The sequence below is a fragment of the Geotrypetes seraphini genome, chromosome 11 (assembly GCF_902459505.1).
Source record: "Geotrypetes seraphini chromosome 11, aGeoSer1.1, whole genome shotgun sequence".
Taxonomy (NCBI): domain Eukaryota; kingdom Metazoa; phylum Chordata; class Amphibia; order Gymnophiona; family Dermophiidae; genus Geotrypetes; species Geotrypetes seraphini.
In genome coordinates, this window is record NC_047094.1 from 65,903,472 (window position 1) to 65,930,951 (window position 27,480).

General features: G+C 47.8%; 2 protein-coding genes across 4 annotated transcripts in view; one reads left to right on the plus strand and one right to left on the minus strand.

Annotated features, from left to right (window-relative positions):
* The window catches only part of MRPL28 (mitochondrial ribosomal protein L28), a 40,004-nt gene extending 28,529 nt beyond the window's left edge, over positions 1-11,475 (minus strand). For both annotated transcript variants that reach the window (XM_033963810.1, XM_033963811.1), the window contains exon 1: positions 11,324-11,475. The gene's annotated coding sequence lies outside the window, so the exon portion shown is untranslated. The remainder of the gene's footprint in view (positions 1-11,323) is intronic.
* Positions 11,453-27,480, plus strand: part of LOC117369344 (serine/arginine repetitive matrix protein 1-like) — a 137,529-nt gene continuing 121,501 nt past the window's right edge. For both annotated transcript variants that reach the window (XM_033963807.1, XM_033963808.1), the window contains exons 1-2: positions 11,453-11,584; positions 12,206-12,300. In XM_033963807.1, the coding sequence (XP_033819698.1) occupies positions 11,524-11,584; positions 12,206-12,300 (156 nt within the window). In that variant the 5' untranslated portion in view covers positions 11,453-11,523. The remainder of the gene's footprint in view (positions 11,585-12,205; positions 12,301-27,480) is intronic.

Sequence of the window (27,480 nt, forward strand, 5' to 3'; positions counted from 1 at the left end):
CCCACAGAGGAATACCGCACAAGGGGGAGAAATTGGCTAGTCGATGCCCAGAAGAAGAAAGAGCGAAGCACACCAAGGACATTGACCTGAGACCGAAGCAAACATTGAAGAAGGAAAAGTCAGCGATTCTAGTGGGAGACTCAATCCTGAGGCATGTGGACAGCCACATAGCAGGAGGGAGAGAGGATCAACTGGTGACCTGCTTCTCAGGAGCGAGAACCAAGGACATCGTGGACAAAATTGGAAAGATCCTGGAAGGAGCAAAGACGAAGAGACCACAGTAATGATCCAAATCGGGACCAATGATGTCATCAGGAGAGACTACAGAAGAAGCACGCTGATAGAACAGTTCGATTCTGGGAAGGAAGCTGAAGATGAGGACCCAGAAGATAGCATTCTCAGAGATCCTACTGGTATCAAGGGCAGATGTGAGAAGGCAAGAGGAACTACAATCAATAAATGCGTGGATGAGGAAATGGTGTGAGGAAGAAGGATTCCACTTCGTGAGGAACTGGACAACATTCTGAGGCAAGAGCAAGCTCTACAGGAGAGATGGACTGCACCTGAGCGCAGCGGGAACTAGACTTCTAGCAAACAACATCAAGAAAGGAATAGAACAGGCTTTAAACTAAGAAGGAGGGGAAAGCCAACAGTTGACCAAGAGTCGGCGATTCGGAAGAAGGTATCCCGTGAAGATACTAAGGGGAAAAAGGGCTGGGAAGAAACAAGGGACAAATTACAGGAGTTGACTAACCCAGAAGAGGAGGTTAGAAAGATTGTAGCAAAAGAGAAGAAACTAAAGACCGAAGCACAGGAAAAGGAAATGAAGACAACAAAATAACCAGGATCTAAATTGCATGTATACAAATGCCAGGAGCCCAAGAAACAAAATGGGGGAACTAGAAACCATGGCCAATGCAGAGGACATAGACATCATTGGATTCTTTGAAACATGGTGGAATGAGGAAAACAAATGGGATACAGCATTGCCGGGGTACAAGCTCTATCGCCAGGACAGGTCAGGACAGAAAGGAGGTGGAATAGCCCTATACATAAAAGAAAGCATACAATCGACAGGAATGGACACAGCAGAGATGACCAACAGACTGGAATCGCTATGGGTTAAAATACCGGGAAGGAAAGGGCCTGAAATAAAGATGGGCCTATACTATCGTCCACCCGGGCAAGCTGGAGATATCGATGAAGAAATGGAAGCTGAGATGAAGCGAGAATGCAAAAGCGGTAATACGATTATTATGGGAGACTTCAACTACCCCGGGATAGACTGGAGTCTTGGAAGCTCAAGATGCCCTAGGGAGACAGAATTCCTGGAGGCTACACAAGATTGCCTCATGGAGCAGCTTGTTAGAGAACTGACGAGAGGAAATGCCACTCTGGATCTAATCCTAAATGGGTTAAGAGGACCTGCAAAGGAAATGGAAGTAGTGGGACCGTTGGGAAACAGCGATCATAATATGATCAAGTTCAAGGTTGAGGTAGGAATACCGAAAGGAAAGAGAACCATAGCGACAACTTTTAACTTCAGGAAAGGAAACTACGAAGCAATGAGGGAAATGGTAAGGAAGAAACTTAGGAACACTTCCAAAAAATGGCAGACGGTAGAACATGCCTGGTCTTTTTTCAAGGACACGGTGAGCGAGGCGCAAAATCTGTGTATCCCCAGATTCAGAAAGGGTTGCAAAAAGAGTCGAGCAAAAGACCTGGCATGGATAACTAAAATAGTGAAGGAAGCAATAGGGAATAAGAAAAATTCATTCAGGAAATGGAAAAAGGACAGATCTGAGGGGAACTGGGAAGAGCACAGGAAGTATCAAAAGGAATGTCACCGTGTGGTTCAAAAAGCCAAAAAAAGAGTATAAAGAGAGGCTAGCCAGGGAAGCACGAAATTTCAAATCGTTCTTTAGATATGTTAAAGGAAAACAGCCGGCTAGGGAGGAGGTGGGACCGCTGTACGACCAAGACAGGAAGGGAGTGGTGAAGGAGGAGAAAGAAGTGGCAGAAAGGCTTAACATGTTCTTTTCATCTGTATTTACAAACGAAGACACATCTAACATACTGGAACTTGAGCAATTCTTCGATGGAAGCCAAAAAGAAAAATTAACATCCATGGAAGTGAGCCGTGAAGATGTGCGCAAACAGATAGAAAAACTAAAAACTGACAAATCCCCGGGCCCGGACGGAATCCATCCAAGGGTTCTGAAGGAATTAAAGGAAGAGATAGCGGAACTACTGCGGCAAATTGGCAACCTGTCCCTGAAAACAGGCGTGATCATGGAGAATTGGAAGATAGCCAACGTTACGCCCATCTTCAAAAAGGGATCAAGAGGGGACCCAGGAAACTACAGATCGGCGAGTCTGACCTCGGTTCCGGGGAAAATGGTGGAAGCACTGATAAAAGAAAGTATCGAACATTTTGAAAGAAACAAACTTCTGATAACCAGCCAACATGGTTTCTGCAAGGGGAGATCGTGTCTAAAGAACTTATTGCACTTCTTCGAAGGAATCAACAAACGGATGGACAAAGGGGACCCCCCCTAGACATCATATATCTAGATTTCCAAAAAGCCTTTGACAAGGTGCCCCATGAACGTCTACTCCGGAAACTGAAGAACCATGAGGTGGAAGGAGATGTACACAGATGGATCAGAAACTGGTTGGCGGGTAGGAAACAGAGGGTAGGAGTGAAGGGCCACTACTCAGACTGGAAGAGGGTCGCGAGTGGTGTCCCACAGGGCTCGGTGCTTGGGCTGCTGCTATTTAATATATTTATAAATGATCTAGAAACAGGGACAAAGTGTGAGATAATAAAATTTGCGGACGACACCAAACTATTTAGTTGAGCTCGGACTAAAGAGGACTGTGAAGAATTGCAAAGGGACTTGAACAAACTAGGGGAATGGACGACGAGATGGCAGATGAAGTTCAACATTGAGAAATATAAAGTATTACATGTGGGAAGCAGAAATTCGAGGTACAACTATACGATGGGAGGGATGTTATTGAATGAGAGTACCCAAGAAAGAGACTTAGGGGTAATGGTGGACATGACAATGAAGCCGACGGCAAAGTGCGCAGCGGCCGCTAAGAGAACGAATAGGATGCTAGGTATAATCAAGAAGGGTATTACAACCAGAACGAAAGAAGTTATCCTGCCGTTGTATCGGGTGATGGTGCGTCCGCATCTGGAGAACTGCGTCCAATATTGGTCACTGTACCTTAAGAAGGATATGGCGTTACTCGAGAGGGTTCAGAGGAGAGTGACACGTCTTATAAAGGGTATGGAAAACCTTTCATACGCTGAGAGACTGGAGAAACTGGGTCTCTATTCCCTGGAGAAGAGGAGACTTAGAGGGGATATGACAGAGACTTACAAGATCATGAAGGGCATAGAGAGAGTAGAGAGGGACAGATTCTTCAAACTTTCGAATAATAAAAGAACAAGAGGGCATTCGGAAAAGTTGAATGGGGACAGATTCAAAACGAATGCTAGGAAGTTCTTCTTTACCCAACGTGTGGTGGACACCTGGAATGCGCTTCCAGAGGACGTAATAGGGCAGAGTACGGTACTGGGTGTTAAGAAAGGATTGGACAATTTCCTGCTGGAAAAGGGGATAGAGGGGTACAGATAGAGGATTAATGCACAGGTCCTGGACCTGTTGGGCCACCGCATGAGCGGACTGCTGGGCATGATGGACCTCAGGTCTGACCCAGTGGAGGCAATGCTTATGTTCTTATGTTATCTCCCTCCTTCTCTCCCTCCTCCGCCTGTGTATCTCTCCCTCCCTCATCCAACCCAATTCTCTCCCCTTCCCTTACGTCCCTCCCTACTGCAGCATTCTCTTCCTTCCATTGCCATATCCAACATTTTTGTTTTTCCTCCCCCACTATCCACCATCTCTCTCTACTACTACTATTTATTATTTCTAAAGCGCTACCAGATGCACAGCGCTGTACAACAAACATGCAAGAGATGGTTCCTGCTCAAAGAGCTTTCTAAATATGACAGACATACAAGACAAAAATGATTCATGCATACAACTCAAGTGAGAAAACACAAAGGACTCGGAGATAGGGGAGTAAAGTGGGAATGACAACAAATATAGGTGCTTTTACAAGTTGGTAGAGTCGGATATAAACAGTTTTAAAAAGGTGGGTTTTAAGTCTGGATTTGAACACCATCAGATATGGGGTATGACGTACAGAATAAAGTAAGATGTTCCAGGCACACGGCGCAGCAAGGCAGAAGGAATGTAATCAGGAGTTGGCAGTGGAGGAGAAGGGCATTGACAAGACAGACTCACCCAATAAATGGAGCTTAATGGGTGGAGCATAGGGAGACAAGAGAGGAGAGCTACTGAGGAGCTGTAAAAAGAATACACTTGTAGGTTATTAAAAGGAGTTTGAACCATATGCAGAAATGTACAAGGAGCCAGTGAAGCATAAAGACAGTGGCAGAATATGAGGCATGCAGCAGAATTCTAAACAGATTGAATGGGAGATAGATGGCATAGCGGAAGACTCGCAAGAAGCACATTGCAGTAATCTAAGGGAGAGGTGACAAGAAGGTGGATGAGGGTCTTGGGAGCGTGCTCAGAAAGGAGAGGACAGTTTTTTTTAGCAATGTTGTAGAGAAAGAAACAAGATTTGGTGGTCTGTTGGACATATAAAGAGAAGGAAAAATATGAGTCAAAGATGAACATAAGAACATAAGTAGTGCCTCTGCCGGGTCAGACCAGAGGTCCATCCCGCCCAGCAGTCCGCCCCCGCGGCGGCCCAACAGGTCATGACCTGCCTTAATCACCAGAAGGGGCCCCCTTGGTTTCTCATCGAAGTCCTATCTTCCCATCAATGTCCTAACCCTCCGGCCTTGCACCTGCACGACCTGGTGAGCTGTCTATACTTATGCAACACCCCAGCACCTCCCTCAGTACCCCACGATCCCCTTTTCCCTCAGGAATCTGTCCAATCCCTGTTTGAATCCCTGTACTGTACTCTGCCGGATCACTTCCTCCGGGAGCGCATTCCATTTGTCCACGACCCTTTGGGTGAAGAAAAACTTCCTTGCATTTGATTTGAACCTATCTCCCTTCAGTTTCTCTGAGTGCCCCCTTGTACCTGTCGTCCGTTTTAGTCTGAAGAACCTGTCCCTGTCCACCCTCTCTATGCCCCTAAGTATTTTGAAGGTCTCTATCATATCCCCCCTGAGCCTCCTTTTTTCCAGAGAGAAGAGCCCCAGTTTATCCAGCCTCTCAGCATATGGGAAGTTTTCCAGCCCTCTTACCAGTTTCGTTGCCCTCCTTTGGACTCTCTCAAGAACTGCCATGTCCTTCTTGAGGTGCGGCGACCAATATTGAACGCAGTATTCCAGATGTGGGCGCACCATCGCTCGATACAGCGGCATGATGACTTCCCGCGTCCTGGTTGATATGCCCCTCTTGATGATGCCCAGCATCCTGTTGGCTTTCTTCGAGGCTGCTGCACACTGTGCGGATGGTTTCATGGATGGATCCACTAGCACACCCAAGTCTCTCTCAAGTCCGGTGTCTTCCAGCAATCTCCCCCCCATTTTATACTCGAACAACGGGTTCTTTTTCCCTATGTGCATGACCTTGCATTTATCTACGTTAAAGCGCATTTGCCATTTGTTTGCCCAGTCCTCCAGCTTATCGAGGTCCCTTTGCAGTTCCTCACACTCCTCCCTGGTCCTAACTCTGGCGCAGAGCTTGGTATCGTCTGCAAATTTTATAACCTCACACTTTGCCTCCGTTTCCAGGTCATTGATAAATATGTTGAAGAGTAGCGGCCCCAGCACCGATCCCTGCGGCACACCGCTCGTGACTCCCCGCCAGTCAGAATATTGGCCCTTTACTCCGACCCTCTGTAGTCTACCTGACAGCCAGTGCTTGATCCATCTGTGTACATCCCCGCCCACCCCGTGGTTCCACAGCTTCCTAAGCAGCCTTTCATGTGGCACCTTGTCAAAGGCCTTTTGAAAATCGAGGTAAATGATGTCTATGGGTTCCCCTTTGTCCACCTGACTGCTTATTCCCTCAAAGAAGTACAGAAGGTTTGTCAGGCACGACCTTCCCTTACAGAATCCGTGCTGGCTTGTCCGCAGTAGGCCATTTTTCTCGATGTGCTCGCAAATGCTGTCCTTGATCATTGCTTCCACCATCTTCCCTATAACTGAAGTCAGGCTCACCGGCCTGTAGTTCCCGGGGTCACCTCTCGATCCCTTCTTAAAGATAGGTGTGACATTCGCCAGTTTCCAGTCCTCTGGTACCTCTCCAGTTTTCAAGGATAGGTTGCAAACATGCTGGATTGCGCCCGCTATTTCCTGACTTAGTTCCTTTAGAACCCTTGGGTGGATCCCGTCCGGTCCCGGTGATTTGCCGCTTTTCAGTCTGTCAATCTGCTTGAGGACATCCTCCCGACTTACCTCTATATGCCCCAATCTTTTGGCCTGCTCCCCACTCATGAGCTCCTCTGAGTCCGGTATATTGGACGTGTCCTCGCTCGTGAAGACCGACGAGAAGAACGTGTTCAACCTCTCAGCTACCTCTTTATTCTCCTTAATCACTCCCTTCCTATCCCCATCGTCCAATGGCCCCACCTCCTCTCTCACTGGTTGCTTCCCCTTTACGTAACTGAAGAATGCCTTGAAGTTTTTCGCCTCCCTGGCCAGCCCCTCCTCGTATTTCCCTTTTGCTTTTCTAATCTCTCGGTGGCATTCCTTTTGGCATTTCCTGTGCTCCTGGTGATTTTCTTCCGTTGGATCCCTTTTCCATTTCCGGAAGGACACTTTCTTGTCCCTGATTACCCTCTTTACTTCAGGTGTCATCCAAACCGGGTCTTTTGACCGCTTGTTCTTGCGGCCTTTCCTGAAACTGGGGATGTACAGTTTTTGCGCTTCCTGCAGTGTGTCCCTGAGAAGGGTCCAGGCGCTCCCTACAGTCTCCATCCTAAATCCGTTCCTGAGCTTCCTCCTCACCATTTTCCTCATAGCAACATAGTTCCCTTTCCTGAAGTTGAGCGCAGTCGTTGCGGTCCTCCCCACTATGGGTGACCCCCTTTCTAATGTGAATCTGATCACGTTGTGATCACTGTTGCCTAGTGTTCCTCCCACTTCTACCCCTCTTGCAGGCCTCCCTAATCCGTTAAGGATGAGGTCAAGAGTAGCATCCCCTCGCGTCGGTTCCTTGACTAGTTGCTCCATGAAGCAGTCCCTCACAGCTTCTACGAATCCTGCTTCCCTCGTGGAGTTGGAGTGTCCCGTACTCCAGTCTATCCCCGGGTAGTTGAAGTCCCCCATCACTGTTACACTTCCAGTCCTGCATTCCTGTCTCAGTTCTGCTTCCAAGTCTTGTCCTATTGTTTCTGACGCACCAGGCGGGCGATAATACAGCCCCAGCTTTATGTCTGCACTCTTCTTTCCCGGCAATTTGACCCATAGCGATTCTAGCTCCTCTGCCTTTGTTGCCGTATCGATCCCAATCGAGTAGATATAGTCCTTTATATACAGCGCTATGCCTCCCCCCTTCTTGCGGGTCCTGTCCCTCCTGTAGAGCTTGTACCCTGGCAGCGCCACATCCCATTGATTTTCTTCTGTCCACCAGGTTTCTGTAATTCCTATTATATCCAGGTCCTCCCCCTTGGCCATGACTTCCAGTTCACCCATCTTAGCCATGAGGCTTCTTGCATTTGCGTATAAGCACTGTAGGTCCCGGTGTTTGTCCTCCACCTCTGCCTTTACCTGGGCCGCCTTCCCTTGGGTCTCGGGCCGTTTTCCCGCTCCCGGTGCCTCTGCTGTGCCCTCCGCCTTTACCCTCGCAACTCTCTTCCTCCCCATGTCCCCTCCACCCCACCTCCCCGCTTTTCCCCGGGGAGTACCAGCCCCCTCCTGTGCTATCGTCCCCTGGGCCTTGGTTTGTTCCCCCTTGCCCTGTGGCTCCACCTTATTGCCTTCTGTTTGCACCCTGGTGCCATCTTGTCCTCCTGAATCCCCTGTTTTCCCCTTCCCCTTAGACTTCTCCCAGCAAGTTGCTGTTACCTGGTGTTTCCCTCGCTGTCTGATCGCGAGTTCCATCGGACCCCCGTCCTCCTCCCTGCAGTCAGTCCATTCAGCATCTTTTCTTGATACTGCTGTCCGAAGCGTCATCAGGTCAGCTGTCGGCTTTCCCCCTCTCTGTAGTTTAAAGCCCTCTCGATCTCCTTCTTTACGTTGGCTGCTAGTATTCTTGTTCCCGCCGTGCTCAGGTGCAGGCCATCCCGCCTGTAGAGCTTGCTCTTTCCCCAGAAGGACGACCAGTTCCTCACAAAGTGGAAGCCCTCCTCCTTGCACCACCTCCTCAGCCACGCATTCACCTCCTGGAGCTCGGCCTGCCTCCTTGCATCTGCCCTCGGGACCGGCAGGATCTCCGAAAATGCTATCCTCTGTGACCTCCGTTTCAGCTTCCTTCCCAGGACCCTGAACTGGTCTGTTAGCGCAGGCATGCTGAAATTCCTCCGGCTCACATCATTTGTTCCGACGTGGACAATTACTGCTGTCTCCTCCGTTTCGGCTCCGTCCAAGATCCTCTCGATTCTGTCGGCAATGTCCTTTGTCCTGGCCCCAGGGAGACATGTCACCAGCCGGTCCTCTCGACCTCCGGCTATGTGACTGTCCACCTCCCTCAGGATCGAGTCTCCCACAACAATTGCAGTCTTTCCCTTCCTTAAGAGCCTCCTCTGCCTCATGTCCGTGTCCATGGTGAATCTGGGCGCTCCTCCCTCGGGGTCCTTGGCCTCCTCTGCCCTCCTGGCCTCTCCACTGGCCTCTCCACTAGGTCCATCCTCCCGTGGGTCCTGGCTCTCGACTGATGACACCTGTCTGAGTTGCTGCTGGTTCTGCTCCTCGACCCTCCTGTAGCTCTCCTCGATGAATCTCTCAAGGTCCCTCACCTGATCTTCAATGGAGCTGTTTCTGTCTGGATCCTCAGACGCCTGGCATGGCTCCTCTGAAGCGTGCAGCCCCTCCAGGTCCTGAACCCTGGCCTGCAATCTCGCGACCTCATACTTCAGGCCTTCCAGCTCCCGGCACCGACCGCATATGTACTCCCGCCTTCCCGAGGGAAGGTAGTCGTACATATGGCACCCCATGCAGTATACTGGAAAGCTCTGGTGTATTCCGGCTGCCTCCATTTCCATCTTATCCGCTCTCCGGTCTCCCTCAGCTCTCTGCTCTGCTCCTTTGGTCCGTCTATTTGCTCTCCGCTCTCTCGTCTGCCTGTTCTGCTCTCTCCTCTGGCTTTCACCACTCTGGTCTCCTCTGATCTGTTGGTGTCCTCACTCCCTCGCTCTCCCTCCGCCTGCTGCTGCTGTGTCCTCTCTCCCTCTGCCTGGTGCTGCTGTGTCCCCTCTCCCACTCTCACTCTCCGCCTGCTGCTGCTGCTGTGTCTTCTCTCCCTCTGCCTGGTGCTGCTGTGTCCCCTCTCCCACTCTCACTCTCCACCTGCTGCTGCTGTGTCCTCTCTCCCTCTGCCTGATGCTGCTGTGTCCCCTCTCCCTCTGCCTGATGCTGCTGTGTCCCCTATCCCTCTGCCTGATGCTGCTGTGTCCCCTATCCCTCTGCCTGATGCTGCTGTGTCCCCTCTCCCTCTGCCTGATGCTGCTGTGTCCCCTCTCCCACTCTCACTCTCCGCCTGCTGCTTCTGTGTCCTCTCTCCCTCTGCCTGCTGCTGCTGTGACCTCTCACCCACACTCACTCTCTGCCTCTGGTTGTGTGCTGACCTTGGTGTAGTGCCCTGGCCCTTCTCAAGGCCCTTCGCAAAGGCCGCTCGCCGTTGGCTCCGCCCCTTTTAAGGCTATCCTTGCCTTGTGCTCTGGGTCAAACCTCTCTCTCTTTCCATGCATCCTCTCTCCCTTCTTCCCCTCCATTATCATGTACAACATTTTACCCTCTCCTCTCACAAAGCATGTTTCCCTTCCCTCCTCCTGTGCCAGCATATTTCCTTCCTCCCCTCCACTCTCGCAGTAAGGCTTGCTTCATCGGGTCATGGTATTGGCAGAGATTCTCACACACTGCTGATACCGCAACCCAACAGCTGACACCGTCTCACACTGCCTATACTGCAACCCAATAGCTGACACTGTCTGAGATTCTGCGCAGGAAAGGGGGGAATTCTGTTTGACTATGCATTGCAAGTCTGTGCAAATTCTGCACTGCACAATCAAGGAGAATTCCGCCAAGAGTAAACTGTTATATTGTTCTCCAATCATAGGGCCCAACTTTTCAAAATTATTGGGGGTGGTAAACCCAATGGAAATGACCTCTCCCTGGACACAGACAAGGAGTTTGTTTGATACTGAGTGTACTTGAGCACCCACAGATCTGGCTCCTATAATAATAGTTTCAAATAAATTTTTTCCCTGCGATGTTCCTCATTATTGTATTGCTATGCAATTATAAAATGAATAAAAAGTGAAAAAAATAAGGACCTATATAGGGTCTTTTCCAGATAAGCCCCGCCACTAATGCAAAAAGTGCACGGGCGAAAACTTAAGCCTCGCCACCACTAATGCAAAAAGTGCACGGGCGAAAACTTAAGCCACACCACCTTATATCACTTTCCCCAAGTATTCACTTAGCATGGTGTTAGCTAAAACTGTGGCGGGGGTTAACTTTTTGGCGAAAAGATCCCCTATATATAACATGCAACCCACTTCGACTGTAACCACAAGGTGGATCTATCTATACTGTATCTGAACTCCATCTCATTTCCTAGCTCCTGCAACAAAAGAGCTGTCTAGATGAGAGGCTGGAGTTAAAACACCTGTCTTTGAAATCCATAAAGCGGTAGAACTGCAAGTCGGACCCTTCTCCCAGAGATCAAGTCGCACGAACATCTGTAATCATTAACTATTTCTGCACTCGGGGCCTCCAAAGCCGCGATAGCTAGTTCCGGCCCAGCAAATCACTACCGCAACTTTGTAAGAGGGAACCTTGGCCTTTCACTACTCTACCCTCAAAAAGCTGTATTTTTGGACCACATACTACTCTCTTACCCAGAGCTATGTCCCCATTTTATGAAGCCGCGGTAGAGCGTTTTGGCGCTGACCGGCGAGGTAAACGTTCCGACGTTCATACGAAATCTACCTTGCAGGCTAGGGCTAAAACGCTCTGCCGCGGCTTCATAAAAGGTGGCCCAAATAAACAAACAGCACTGCCCAGGTAGGATCTCTATAGTTTCTTCTAGGGTTAAGACTGGACACTAGAAACAAATTACTTCTTTTACACAACTCTTATCAAATTTCGGTAACTCACCCAGTTAGCTCCAATCCGTTATTACCATACGGGCACAACCAAACCGCTACACTTCCGATCCTTCTCTATTGGAGCCCACAGAGCATGCGTAAAATATCCCATTCGCCTCAGCGGCAAAAGTACGTTTCCCGCCATGCCGCGCGCTTTTGCCCAGTGTCCTTTGCGTCGCAGTGAGGCCTGTTCGCTGCCGCAATTCCGAGATGTCGGCCCAGGATCATATGCGGGCTTTGTTGGATGAGTTGATGGGGAGTAACCGGGATGGTGAGTGGTGGAATACAATTGAGTTGTGCTAGAAGGATAGTTGGAGAAGCAGCAAGATCCGTTCCCTCCTAGTGCTCTGTCATGACGGATAGTGCGTTGGCTGTTGCATAACTGTCAAGTTATAACGTCGGTGTATTACTTTATTTACCACAAGCCTGAGATGTGGGGATTCTAGGGGATAACAGTTTTGGCATTATGATCCCTTTAGGTTACGAGTTATATGTTATGACGACGGCCGTCATAGTCTTGTGCTTCTCCTTCATCGAGCTTCAGAGCTTCCCGCGCTATCTCATCGTTCGATCGGGACCCGCCTCACGATCCTCCTCTGCATCTTTATGATGCTCGTCCTGTAGGGCCTTAGTTTGAACAGACGGCAACTCTCGGAATCCAAATCCTCTTCTGCTGTTTTTATGATGTGCATCCTACAGAGTCTCAGCTTGAGCAGACGACAAATCCCAGGATCTGTCACTGGCTGCTGCCTTTTCTGATTCTGCCCTTATGCTAAATTGTTGTGCTTGTTTACTAAAAATCACGCAGGTTTGCTTAAGGTGGGCTGGCACCAAAGGCACCAATATTTCTCTTTTTAAATCTGAATTATTGAAATATTAAACTGATTTACAGGAGAAAAAGATGGAGAAAAAGTGGAGTTTAACGATGATCGTGTTTGTAAGAGCTTTCTCATGGATTGCTGTCCACATGATGTTCTGGCTGGAACAGTAAGTGTTTTGTAATAAACGTTAAATCTTATTTATACCTGCTATTTAGTCTTGATTCTTTGTTGAATATTTTATTTCTGTTAGTATTTATGGTCATATTTTCTGGCTATTGATTTTAATACAACATGTTGCAGGCACATTTTTATGGACTATTATAAAGGACACTAGGAAAGGGGCATAGTGCATAGGAATTTACAGCACATTGAGCCAATTTCTAGTGTGCCCATGATATAGGGTATTTTCAGTTTTTTTTCAAATTGTGTACTAATGTCTGCATTAGCTCTCATTACCTGAAATAAAACCAAAACCCCTAACTAAAGAGGGAGCACTTAGGGGCATCCCTCCTGCTGGGGGTTGTTTCAGGGATGGTGGCAGGAGAGATTGGGCATCCTTCATGCCGTTGATAGTGTCAGGTGGGGATTTGGGGATGGCGGCGGGAGGGATTGGGCTTCCCTACTATCACAGACAGTGTCGGGGGGAGGGGAGGGGGGGTGACTTGCAGTGGGGTTAGTTGGTTCCCTGCTGTGGCCACTCAGCTGATTGCGGCAGGTAGATTTCCTTGCTGCGATCAGTTTAGCGGCCACATCTATTTGAAGTGTAGGCCAGCATTTTGATGGCCTCCGTTTCAGGTGCCTATTGTGGCCCTAGTGAGACGCCTAAGGTCACTTAAGCTCGCCCATCCATAGTCACCTCCCTGCACCTGTAACAGATGCCTACAGTGTAGGCAGTATGCCTCAGGTTTGTTGTGTGTTGTTTTTTTTTAAAGAAAACATACATCCTGATTGGCTACTTAGACAGCGGTTGGATGCCTACTGCTGCCTACAATCGGGACGCTGTTTATAGAATTTGTCCCTTATTGTCTCTTACTTAGGAGGTGGTAAAGGCTTGTGTTAAGCCAGTGTTAACCACATAGTCCATGCTAATGTGAACAAGCTGTCTGGTTAACGCTTCCCTGACAAATGCCATGCCCCCAACAGAAACAAAAGGAAAATCCAACAATATCTGCAGTGAAGAATACAAAACGAAAACAAGGAGAACTGCAGAGACACATACAATGATGCAGGCCAAGTTTATTTATATAAAACAGTTGAGTGCGGTTGATATTACCACCTTAAAAACAAACCCAGGGACCCGACACGGTCCGTGGTTAACACGCCTTCATCAGGGGTCCCAGGTCAATAGAGGGTCAAATAAAACCGCAACCAAAAAGCTATAAAAATAACCAGTAGCCTGTAGAGATGTGCAAAACGGAAAACAATCCATGGAGGTTAAAGAACAAGGCTGGATCACTGCCTTACACCATGGGTGGGTTTGTTTTTAAGGTGGTATTATCAACCGCACTCAATTGTTTTATATAAATAAACTTGGCCTGCATCATTGTATGTGTCTCTCCAATCCCCCCAACAGAAAAATGAATAGGAAATAATAAAGTGCATACCAAACAGTTGCCTACTGCAAAACGCTTTTAATGCCCTGTAAGGGAAGGAGTTTGATATTCTTCCTTTCTGTGGTTACAGTCAAAGTAGTTTACATATTATACAGGTATTTTTTCAGTTTATAGTAGATTCAAAATCTAAGGGATTTTTATTGTTTTTTTGTACCAGGGGCAGTGGAGAGTTAGGTGACTTGTCCAGTGTCACAAGGAGCTACAGTGGGAATTGAACAAAGTTCCCCTGATTCTCAGTCCAGTGCACTAACCCTTAGACTGCTCTTCCATCCCTAGTAGACACATCCATTAGGCTGTATCTATAAAATTCAGGAATCTCATGGGATAATGTTTTTGCAATATTTTATAGCAGCATATCTGTTGATAGACTTCTTCACATTTTTCCCTTTTTCGATGTAAATCACTCAAGGTAATGCATAACAAGTGTAAGTGGGTGTCGGCAAATTATAGCTACAATGATAAGATGTACAAAAATCAACCCCCCCTCCCTGTTTTTACAAAAGCACAGAAGAGATTTTTAGTGCTGTCAGTTGAGCTGAATGCTCTGCGCTGCTCCAACGGTCATAGAATGCCTATGTGCGCTGGAACAACACAGAACATTCAGTGTGCCAGCCGGCGCTAAAAACCTCTTCTGCGCTTTTGTAAAAGGAGGGGATAGGATAGTATCCAATTAGACTAGCAAGGTAAACTTGAAAATATACAATTTGTATCTTTAATACACACAGTACATATGTAACTATTTTATAATGCACTGCAAAGGGGCATGTATGATATAGACAGATAAAATATGACATAACAGAAGGAATAAATAAAAAAAATTGTTGCATAAACACAGAATATACTTTAGGCGATAAATTCATGCAGAAGGGTGCCAATCATATCTTTCAGCTCCTCCTCCTTCACTAGTGGAGTATAGCTCCTTCTTCAATTTTTTCTTCAGCAAGCGAACCAAGAAGAGAGATTCTGATCTGCTTTGTGTGGTTTTTTTATTATTATTTTTGGGTCTTTTTACTTCATTTTTGGGAGGCTTTGGTGCCAGAGGCCACTCTGCCTGGAAGAGAATGCATGGGAGAGAATGCAAACTCCATAAGGGTGGACTACAGTTTGCAAGGCTTTTGGGAGGCTTTGATGCCAGAGGCCACTCTGCCTGGAAGAGAATGCATGGGAGAGAATGCAGACTCCACAAGGGTGGACTGCAGTTCACAAGGCAACCCCCGGGTGTTCCTGATGAGCCAGCCAGTTTTGTGTTACTTTGAGGTAGAGAATGACAAGGGGAAAAAATTTTTCCCCGTCTCCGTGAGCTCGGGCCCCATCCTGTCCCTGCGAACTTGGTCCCCTTCTCTGCCATGTCCCCGCAAACTATCTGATCCCATCCGTACGAGCCTCAAATAATTTTATACTGAACTTATTTTATTAAAGTATAAAAAGAAACAATATTCTGTACAAGTGTCATTTTAGAAATCAAAGTTCTGGCTGCTGATCTAGCTGGCTGGCAGGGCTTTATTTATAAATGTTTATCAACACAACTAATATACAACTTTATCCTAAAGCAGGGGTGTCCAACCCGCGGGCCGAATGTGGCCCCGTGAAGAATTCTGTACGCCCCCGCTTACGATGTGGTGTTTTCCTCTGCTGGCTCCCTCCTCTGTCTTGCTGCAGCATTTGCTTAAAGCCACGAGCAGCAGATCTTATGTGCCTCTTGCGGCTGACCCGGAAGTGTTCCCTCTGACGTTTTGACATCAAAGGGAACGCTTCCAGATCAGCCGCAGGAGGCGCATGGAAGACGCTGCCTGCAGCTTTGAGCAAACACTGTTGGCAGGGCTTTTGCTCCAAGAGCTGCAAGTTCAGTACTGCCTGTAACTTCAGCCTGATCCTGGGGAGCCTATAGTGACCGAACATCAACGCGGCCACTGAGGAGGAGCTGATGACCCTGCCGGGGGTGAGCCGGGCCTGGGCAGCTGCAGGTGGCACGTGCACCCATTGAGCCCTTCCCCGGTGTGCACAAATGCCGACCCTTGCTGCGCGTGGCCACGTGGAACCTACAAGCTGCTCCATCGATAAGGCCAACAACCCAGTACTCTGCATGACCCTGCTGGAGAACGGGTAAGGGATCAGCGGTATTAAGCAAATGCTTCATTTGGCCCTGAGGAGTAATTTGTGGGTGAATGCTGTGCTGCTGATGGGTGTGTGTGTGGGGGGGGGAGGAAGAGAAATGCTGCTTCTGCACAGGGAAGGGGGGAACAGAAATGCTGCTGCTGCTGCTGCACTCAATTGGGGAGAGAGAGGGAAGGATGGAGAAGGAAAAGGGATAGGAATGAGAGATGTCAAGTCCATGGGAGGGAGAGATGCCAGGGGAGGGAAAGAGACAGATGCCAGGGGAAAGGAAGGAAGGAGAGAAAGGAATGATAGGGGATGCCAGATAATGGAGGGGAAGGGGGAGTTTGAAGGAGAGGAGAGATGTCAGGGCAAGGGGGGAGGGAAGGGAAACTAAGGAGACAAATGCCAGACCAGAGGGAGAAGAGGTGCCACAGAGGAGATACCAGGGCATGGGGGAGGGAAGGAAAGGAGAAGAAAGAGATGTCAGAGCATTGGAGAGGGGTGGAGACAGAAAAATGGAGAGGGGGTGAAGCTGAACTGAATCATATACAAAGGAGAGAAGGGGCACAGGATAGACAGTTTATGGAGGAGCATAGAAAGAGGGAAGCTATCATATGGAATGGGGAGTGAGCAGACAGAGAAATGGAAGGGGCAGAGAGAGAGAGAGGGCAGACAGTGGATGGAAGGGGCTGATGCTGCATGGAAGACACAGAGAGGACAGATGCTGTCTAGAAAGAAGAGAGTGAGGATAAGATGATTAAAGCAAGTGGGATTTGTTCAGAGATGGGGTTTTTTTTGGGTGGGAGGATATTAAAAGAAGTGCCAATTGAGCGTGGGGGGAGAGCTTATGGGACCAGAAACAGAGGACAGAGAGAGATGGTAGGCAATGGTCTGAAGGGAGAGAAGTTAGACCTGGAGTAGTGCGGAGGAAGAGGGAAAAGAGATACTTGAAGGGAGAACTGTTGGGAAGAGAAAGAAAGAAATGGTGGACCTGGAGAAGGGAGGCAGGCAGGGGGAGAGATGGGAAGGGGGACAGTTGGGAAGAGAAAGGGAGAGAAGTTGGATCTGGGGATGGGAGGGAGAAGTGTTAGGCCTGTGGATGGAAGGCAGAGAGATGCAGCATCTCTCTCTTTTTTCCTCCATTTCATTATTCAGCATCAAGGGGGGAGGGAAGAAGAAAAACAGAAAAGAGAGGGAGCAAATTGTGGGACCATGGAGATAGAGGAGGAGAGATGGAACCATGGGAGGGCAGGAGGGAAGAGAGTTGGGATAAGATATTGCTAGGGGATGGAAAGAAAGGGACGGCGTTATAGCCTGACCAGTGGAGAGAGGGAGGGGGATTCTGAAAGTGGTGAGCCATGTGGATGAGGTCAAAATGGAGATGACAAGATGAGTGAGAGAGCAGTGACAGTGGTAGAAATGTGGTAATGGGGAGTAGATAGAAGGGAATAGGAGGTTGGGAAATGAGTGAGATGGCAAATGGGAGAGGTAGAGACAGAGAAGATGGAGTATTGAGAGATAGCTGAACATTTAAAAAGAATAAGGGTGAGAAAGAAGGCAAGATTTCAGTAGACAGAGGCAGAAAATAAAAAGTTAAGAAAGCTGAAAGGGAAAAATCAATACGTTGGAGACAGGCATAAGAAGGAAATGGAACGAGAGAAGAGGAGGAAAAAATGGACAGCAGACACTGGAAAGAGAATTAGTTGAAGATAAAGAAAAAACAGAAAGAGAAACTGGGACCAAGATAATGGAAAAACAAAACATCCAGTCAACAAGGTAGAAAAAATGGTTTTATTTGGAATTTATTAACTAGAATATGTTAGCTTTGGGATATGTGCATCACAATTATTTTTGTATGTGGCTTAGTCATATACAGCTGATTTGGGGGAGGAACTAGCCCAAAATTAGTGGATGGGCACCAAAGTTTCTCCCTGCCTGAGTGCAATTTATAAATCCTTGAGCTAGTGGGGATTCCCAAGCCCTGCCAACTGAAGAGATCTTCCTCCAGTCTGGCAACTCAATCTCCAAGCTTTGCAGTCAATGGCAATATCCTCAAGCTGCCCCTGCTTTCATGCATGCTTGAAAGCCAAAGGGGGGGGGGAGCAGGGAGGAGGGAAGGCAGCAGCTCTGCAATATTGCTGCCAGCTGCAGAACTTGGGAAGTTGGAGGGGGAGGAGGTGGCTGTCAGTTGGTGAGGCTTGGGGTTCCCTACTAGCCACAACAGGGGATATGTTCATTTTGAGGGAGCCTAAGCTCAAAGTGGGAAGCCCAAAAGAGCAGTAATATTTACCCTGATTAAACGATCCTCCACATGCGCTCCTGACAGCTGATTCAGCATCCCCACTCTGATGAGGCTCACCTCTGAAGAGGCTCACCGTAGCTGTAATAGAAGTGAATGGGAGAACCAGGAGCGCATATCCCTGCTCATCAGAGTGGGGATGTGAAAGCCTGTGGCTGCTCCCACTGTCAGCGGTGCACGTGGAGGATCACTCAGTCAGGGTAAGTATTACTGCTTTTTTGGGTTCCTCTCCACAGTTTCCCTTTAATGAAGGTTTATTATTAGATACGTACGTCTTCTATATTAATGATTGCAAATTTGGGACCTGCTCAACCTTTTTTTGGCTCATTGGCTAGTGTTAGTGTTTGTGCAGCCCCAGAAAAATTTTTTGAAGCCAAAAGGTTGGACACCCCTGTCTTAAAGCAAAAAAAAGAAATAGAAATTTTTTTTCTACCTTTGTTGTCTGGTTTGTGCTTTCCTCATCTTCTCATTCTATTACTTCCATCCATTGTCTGCCTTTTCTCTTCCTCTTCTATATGGAATCTGCTCTGTTTCTATGCTTCTATCAGAAACTGCCTCTCCCTTCCATCTCTCCCTCCACCCCACCCCATTGGTTTGGCACCCATCTTCTTCCCTCTGCTACCCCCATAGTCTGGCATCTCTGTCTTCTTCCCTTCCATCTTTCCTTCTCTCCCCCAGGTGGTTTTTAGCATCTCTTTCCTCCCCTCAGATCTGGTATCTGTCTCCCCAATCCAGCATGTGCCCTTTTTTACTTTTTCTTCTCCTTCCATCCAGTATGTGCTCCCCCCCTCTCCTCCCCACTTTCCTTTAGTGTCTGTTCCACTCTCTCCTCTTCCCACTTTCCTTCAGTGTCTTCTCCTCTCTCTCCTACCCACTTCCTTGCAGCATCTGCTCATCCCTCCCCTCCCACTCCCTTTCCACTTCCTTCTAGCGTGTTCCCCTTTCTCTCTCCTAACCACTTCCATGCAACGTCTGTTCCTCTCCCCCTCCCCCTCTCCACTTCCCTTCAGCACTCTTTGCGCTGTCCAGCAGCCCCCTCCCCCCGATCGCTGTGGTTTAGGCATCTCCCTCCCCCTCACCTTTGCAGGCGATTCTCATTTTTCTGTCTCTGAGCGGCCCGAGTCTTTTCTCAAGTCGCAAGCGGCTGCACTGAAACTTCTCCTCTGATGCAACTTGCTGTTTCCAGTTGCGTCAGAGGAGAGGTTTCAGGTAGCCGCACGTGACTTGTTTTAAAGGCTTGTGGTGCTCAGAGACAGAAAAAGTGAAAATTGCCAGTGAAAGTGAGGGGAAGGGAGGGAGATGCCTGGACTGCGGCGATTGAGAGGAAGGGGCTGCTGGACTGCGTGATCACGAGGGTGTGATAAGTGAGGTAACGTGCGCAAAATACTTAATTGCGTGGACAAGACCATTCACCACTCCATGGAGTGGTGAATGGCCTTGTCCCCTAGCTGCGGGTAACAGTCACCATGTCATTCTCTACTTTGAGGCTCTAGGTCCATTCCCCTTGGAGCCTGCTCGCCTTCTGATTTATTATGGAGCCCCTATGTGAATCCCTTTGGATTTCACGAAGCAGGCTGCAATTTATTCTCCCCTTTTGCACCGTGAGGATTTGTGTGGGTTGAGCCTTCAGTCGGTTCTGTTCTGACTGCCAGCCCGAAGATTTCTAGGTCTGGACTCTTCCACAAGGATTTGAGGGAGAAAGTTCTCTCCACTTCAGTCAGGCTGAAGCAAAGATGACACAGGCAGGCATCTGCAGCAGCAGCACCATGTATACTATCCATTATTCCCTATGGAGAAAATCGGGGGTGGAAGTCTGAAAAAGTTGAATTTAAGGGTTTCTAGGGCCAGAGATACAGTCCTCCACCTCCAAAACCCCTTTCCCTCAGCTTTTTAACTTTCAAGTAAGCCCCCATGAGCCACTTTTGGTGGTGGTGGTGGGGGTTTCTGGTTGCGGCCATCTTGGATTTTAAACAATCTTTTTTTTTTTTTTAATAAAGCCTCCATATACCTCAAAAACCCTCGATTTGGCTCAGAATCGACTGGGATGGACTCCTCAGATTGTTCTACTATATCATACCAGTTTTGCGCTGGAAGGTTGGCCAAGGAGCGTCCGTGTACCATGGTGCATGTGAGGGAGGGGTGGGAGCCTTGGGCTTAGCCTCCTCTGAATCCTCTAGAGCTGAGGAACCACAGGGGGGCTGATGGCAGGGAGAAAATCCTTCCCAGAGTCCTCAAAAGTGAATGCACGAGATGCAAGTGAGTAGGCACTGCAGAGCCCAAGAGAAGCCAGTCTGAGGTCCTGCAGGGGTCCTTGGGGCCTTCTGTCCAAGGATTTACTCCAGAATTTGTGAATCTTCTGTGAAAAGCTTATTTGACTGAACCAGGAAGTACTGCGCTGCCTAGGAGTATGCTAGTAAAGGACCGGGGAGAGATACCTTTTCAGGATGTCTCTCTGCCGCGCAGGAGGACTACTCCCAGCCTGTGTGACCAAGTGGAGCAGATCTGGAAGGATTGGAGATCAGGTCCCATGCCTTTATTGTCCCAAGCTTCCTTCCTGGTGCATTTTCTGGAGACAAGCAGGGGATATGCAGGCACACTTATTGGTGAAGTCCTCTGACTGAGCCTGTATATTGGTGCTCTCCTCTAGCTATAGTAAGCTTTTGGTTTAATGAGCAAGTGCAGGATGCCCTACACCTGGAGCTCCTCCCCTCATCCTGTCAGTTTTTTCTTCAACCGCTCCTGTACAGTCACAGCTCTCTCCTATATCTCCTCATTAAAAAAAGGAAAGCCAAAAGGCTTTCTGTCCTTTAGGACATTAGTTCTTTCCACTATTTAAAAAAGAAAAAGAAGAGAGAGTGAAGAAAGCCTCTCAAAGAAAAAAAATATCAACGTACAAAATATACGGTTTTAAAAGCTGCCTAAATACTGCGGGCTTTAAGACCGAGGGGGAAAAAAATCTTTTTTCCTTTGAGGCTGACGCCATGGAAGGTGACTCTCCCTTCGCGCTGGAACTGTAGCAAAGACGTCAAGACTGCCAATTTCACTGCTTGCTTCTTTCCCCAAGGGCCCTGTCTTAGTACTCCTGAGGGAGGAAAGCTCAGCGACACTGATGCCGGCAGTTGCGGCAGGACTTATAAAGAAGCTTATCCAGAGGGGTGATACTCCCTCTCAACCAGCGACAACTTTAGCAGCTGTGACAAACGGACGTCTTTCCCAAGGTTTGCCACAGGGAAATCAAGGAAAGTATGTAAACCCCAGTGCAGAAGGGCTGACCAGGTCAGTTTCCAGGACAATAAATTAGCTGACTACCTGGTGAGTGACAATGAAATGGAAATAGAACAGGAAGGCTTAAACTTACCTGAAGCAGTTCCAGAGCCAGGCAGGAAGAAGCTGCCTTGCTATTGTCCATTGCCTGTAAGGCAGAAAGCTCGTAGGCAGTTTCCCCTCAGAGGAACGGCATGGGCTGAGGAAGGAATTCCCTTCCCCCATCCAAAGCCAAGGGGGAGTGGTTCTTCCCCTCAGCTTAAAGCCAGGCTCGTTAGAGAGCAGAAGGAGGAAGGAGGAGGAGCAGAACGAGGCTTGGCAGTAGAGCAGAGGCAGGACGGGGCTGAGCAGTTCCTCAGCACTGACTGGGAAATGACTGAGGGACAGGCTGGTAATTTGGCCACTGAATTCCTTCCCCCAGAACCCATGGTGTTGGAGGAAAGTGGGGCTATACAGGAAAGCTGGCCAGAGGAGATGGAGAGCTGAATTAGAGAATGACACGGGGAAAAAATCTGTCCCCGTCACCGCCCCGTCACCGGCCCACCATCCTCTGCACCGCCCCGTCACCGCCGTTCCCTTCACCGCCCCGTCACCGTCACCGCCATCCCTTTCACCGCCCCGTCACCGCCACTGCCATCCCATTCACCGCCCCGTCACCGTCCCCGCTGCATCCATATAAGCCTTAGTACTGTAATATTTAGCTTATTCCTTTCTTATAAATCAAAGTTCCTGCTGCTGAACTAGAGAAAGAGATGTTCAGCTGGCAGGGCTTTGTTTATAAATTTTTATCAACACAACTAATATACTATTTTATCCTAAAGCAAAAAAAAAATAAATAAATATAATTTTTTTTCTACCTTTGTTGTCTGGTTTCTGCTTTCCACATCTTCTCATTGAATTCCTTCCATCCACTGTGTGTCTTCTCTCTGCGTCTTCCATTTGCTGTTACTGTGCCTCTCCCTTAACCCCCCCCCCAATTGGTCTAGCACCCATCTTCTTCCCTCCGCTCCCGCATAGTCTGGCATCTGTCTTCTTCCCACTCTGTCTTCCACATTTCCCTTGGGGGTCTGTTCCTCTCCACCCTCCTTCAATGTCTGTTCTATTCCTTTCCACCACCACCCTTCCCTCCCTCCTTTACCATCTGTTCCTTTCTACTACCCTTCAGCTCCTCTCGCGTGGCCTATCTACCTTCCTTCCTCTTATTTTCATGGCACGTTACAATGTAATTTGTGCAAGCCACTGGAGCCTGCAAGCTCGGTCCCTGTCCCATCCCCACAAACCATCTCGCTTCTGTGCTCCTATTTTCTCCATTTCTAATATCTCCCCTATGTATCTGTCATTGCCCCCCCTGTGTCCATATACCATCCCCATGGCATGTCCCCTTTATGTCTCTGTCCCTATGCCCCATGCACATAATTTCCCCTCTTTCTGTTACCTTCCTGTGTCCAGATTTCCCCTATCTTCCTCTTCCATACCAGTGTGTCTCTTCTTTTCAACCCCATCTAGCTTTTTTCCCTCTTTCTTTCCCCCCCCCCCTGCTTCTAGCATCTGGCTCACCTGCCAGTCCTTCCCTTTCTTTCCTGCTGTGGGTTTTTCTTTCCGACTTCATCCCCTTGGCCCAGAATCCTTTTCCCTTTCACTCCCTCCTTCCAATTTGAGCCGGGAACACTAGCGATCGCACGGTCCCCGCAGCCACTACCTGCCTGCCCAATCGATCCTAGTGTTTAGCCAGCTCTCTCCCTTCTCCTCACCTTAGTTTATAGGTTTTCTTTTTCGACGACCTGCACGCTTTCCCAAAGAGCCGCGCACGCGCGGCTGCTCAGTGTTCAATCTTCTGCAACTTCCTGTTTCCGGTTGCGTCAGAGCAGAAGATCGAAACTGAGCAGCAGCGGGTGTGCGGCTCTCTGATAGCGTGCGGGTCGCCGAAAAAGAAAATCTACAAACTAAGGTGAGGAGAAGGGAGAGAGCTGGCTAAACACTAGAATCGATTGGGCAGGCGGGTGTGAGCTGCGGGGACCGCGCGATCCTTCATGCCTCACTGCGGGGACAAGACCATTCACCGCCCCGCGGGCGGTGAATGGCCTTGTCCCCGTCGCCGCAGCGACTGCTAGTTTTCTTCCCCGTTTTCGGCGGGTGACCTGCGGCTAAAATGCGGTGGTCGCGGGTAAACCGCCACCGTGTCATTCTCTAAGCTGAATATCCTGAAAAGGTCTGTGAACAGAGGTCTTGTTTAGGCTGTATTTTGCTGTTTGCGCTAATGACTGTGGGAGTTACTAGGGAAATAATCCTGTACTGCAATTTCACATGCTGTTTTGCTGAAGTGTGGAAAGGATACAGTAATCTCCTCTGCAGGGTATGTGCACAGCTGAACCAAACGCCAGGTTGTAATGCTGGCTAGTTTTAAAGCCCAGAATTTCCTGACTTCCACACTCCGTGAAAGTGCCCAGCTGTAAAGAAATTGCCATAACAACTAACTAATTCAATTAGTCTGCCTGCCTCGTAGGAAGAAGGAAATTAACCCTCTCAGGGAAAAGCCTGCTCGGGACTAGGGAGAAAGTCCAACCTAGCTAGAGAGAGTGAATGCACTGCAGGACAGCACAACATATTTCTCAATCATGAACAAGAATGTCTCTCCTGTAAAGCTACAATGGAGAATTAATTGTGTTAACTATTTCACTGCCTAGCCTCATGGCATATTAAGGACTGTATGTGTTTTACCAATCAAGCCCAGAGCTGCTTGCTTGGTGACCAGGAATGAAATGAACTTTTTCTGTTATTTTTGTATGATGTTCATGCTACCAGGAAAACCTGGAGCGGCACAGTAATTCCATGGCCGGTGGCCGAATAAAAGCTTATGTTTTCACCAAGGCCATTCTGACAGTGTGATTTTTTTCCAAAATCCTTGGAGAATAAGCTTAGTGGGGCATTTGCCAGCGACTACCAACTTGAAAGGTGACCCTAATTCTAAAGGGACCACGCCAGTAGCAAGCTTCATGTCACTACCCGACGGCTCAAGGTGTTCTCAGAGAGCGAGGGTGTGACACAGCACATCCCTCACAGAAAGACATGGGGACGATGCTGTTAAGTGGATGTTCCTGGGAAGGCTCCCAGGGACTCAGTTTTGGTCTTATGGTCCTCTCCCAGCTCCATGCTGAAAGATTTGGCTGCAACTTTGAAAAACCACATCAAAAATTGGCAAAAACCCATGCTTAGACTAAATAGGTTGCCTCTCCAGCAACTTTGGACCACAACCAGGTACCACCTAAACATCTTGCTCTGCCTATTTTAGCTCCAGAAATTCCTTTTCAGGATTCCAAGTCTATTCAGTCACTTTCTAATTTTTTGAATCTTTTACAAAAGTTTATGCAGGATAGTGCTGCTTTAGTTCAGCCTTCTACTCCTGTTCCTGCTATTCCTCTCCTCGAATCACAGCAGTGCCCTGCTTTTATGGCACAACTTTCATCAGACAATTCTGTTTTATCAAACTCTGTTGCTATTCCTCAGAGCATTGTTTGGGGTCCCTGCACCCCCATCTGTTCATCTCCAATGCAGGCAGTTTCTCCTAAAGATTGGTCAGATCGTGATGATGTCCTTGTATCAGACCTTGACCAACCTTCTTTACCTCTTTTGCAGCAAGTCCCAACAGAGGAGTTTTCTTATCCTAAGGTCTTACAAAAGGTTTCTACTCTTCTGAATCTTCATCAGGCTTCTGTGCCCACAGGCAGTAAGGATTTTCAAGCTATCCTTCAGTCCTGTAAAACTCCATCAAAGAGAATTATTTAATTGCCAGTACATCGGATATTACAAGACCTACAACTAGTAACTGGCAAAAACCCCTATCAGTCTTCACAACTTCTAAGAGACTTGAATTAAAATACAAGGTGAAAGTGGCACTTTGTCATGACCTGCTTCAGCTCCCTCACCATTCCATAGTCTCGGAGTCAGCTATTAAGAAATCAAAAGCAGCAAAATTTCCTGCTATTGCTCCCCCAGGAAAAGATTGTTGTCTCCTGGATTCCGCTGGCTGCAAGATATATCAGGGCTCTATGCTTTCATCTAGGATTATGGCTCATCAGCTTCAAATCCTGCATTTTCAACATTCAGTCCTTCAACAACTTGACACTGCTTCTCCTGAGGCCATTCCAAATCTTCATGTAGCACTTCAGGAGTCTACTTACCACTTGATTAAAACCAATTATGATGCCTATGATATGATGACCAGAACTGTGGCAGTGGCTATAGCTGCCCAACGCATAGCATGGCTGAGAATATTGGACTTCAGAGAAGACCTCCATACAGGTTGGCAGATGCGTCATGTTTAGGAGACTGCTTGTTTGGAGAAAAGGTACAAGCCACAGTCTCACAGCTAACAGAGGATTCCTCTACCAGTTGAGAACTCTCAGCGCATCCTGTGGATCACTCCCAGCAGTTTCGTCACCCTGCCTCTGCTTTTTCCTATCGTAGAACTTACCATCAACAATTTTTTCAACAATATTATCCTAGGCAACGGTTCACGCCTTATACTATAACCAATATGCAGCGATCACAGTCTTCGTCTTATGCACCAAAACAATGTCCTTCAGACCATAAGTAGTCCTCTGTATCTCCACTGCCTGCACTTAAGCCTTTGCCTAGTTCTTAACCCTTTGCCAGTAGGAGGGTGGCTAACCCAGTTCTTTTCAGCTTGGCAGGACATCACAACAGATCCTTCAGCATAATTTCTCAAGGATATTTACTAAATTTCCTTCTCCATATCCTATCCTCGCAGACGCCGCCACTATCCACAGTGCCTTATCAGCACATTCCTCAACTTGCAGCAGAGTTATCTCTTCTTCTTCAGAACAATGGTATAGAAAGGGTACCACTTCTTCAAATAAATCTGAGGTTTAATTCAAAATTTTTCCTAATCCTCAAGAAGACGCAAGGTCTCTGCCCGATACTCAATCTCAGACCTCTTAATGCCTGCCTCAAGAAGGAAAAGTTCCAAATGATATCACTTCCAGCAATTCTTCCCTTACTGAAACAATACGATTGGTTAGCCGCCCTAGACCTCAAGGATGCATTCACTCACATTGCCAGTCATTCTTCCCATTGGCACTTTCTGCATTTCAAGTTTCTCAACATGCATTTCCAGTACAAAGTCCTGCCCTTTGGTCTGTTGTCAGCACCACGGGTGTTCACAAACTGCCTGGCTGTGGTAGTGGTGCTGAAAACAGCACCATATAGTGTTTCCTTATCTAGACAATTGGCTGTTGGTAGACCATTCCAAAGACCGTCTGCTACTCACCATTCAAACCACAGTGCACACATTGCAAACACTGGGTTTCATAATCAACTAAGAGAAGACCAAGCTAACTCCAGTTCGTTTCCTCACGTTCATTGGAGCTTTTAAACACAATATCTTTTACACACAAACTTTTAAACACAATATCTGCAAGGGTCTATCTTCCTCAGGAAAGACAACATCAGGCCATAGCAGACCAAGTAAGGTAATCTTCTTCCCTACCAGCTTGAACTATACTACGCCTTTTAGACCACATGGCAGCATCGCTTTCGCTGGTGCCATATGCCAAACTCCACATGTGTCCATTACAGTGGCACCTGAAGCTAGACTGGAACCAACACTGTCAGTTCAATAATTTTTATTAAGTATTTTAAAGGATACAAGAATCATTTAAAGTACATAGAAACAAAATAAAGCTTTCTGTATATAAAATATATAAATCTATGTTTAACTGTATAGGAGCAAAGGCTCCAATTATTAAAAATGTATGTAAGGGATATATAAGATAAAGATGAGAGAGAGCAGTAAAGAAAAAGGAAAGAAAAATGAAAGAGAGAAGAGAGGAGAAGAAAAGGATAACAGGAGTGTCTAAGAAGATGAGCGTACATAGGAGTCTAAGAATGACCATGGAGATTTGTTGTATTTCAAGTTCATGCAGGTTCGGAATGTAACTCTCTTCTCATATGCATAGGATTCAAATCTATGATACATACTCAGAGAGTTCCACCAAAAGGTATAATCTAATAGCGAGGGTGATTTCCAATTTTTTAGAATGTGCATGAGAGCAGT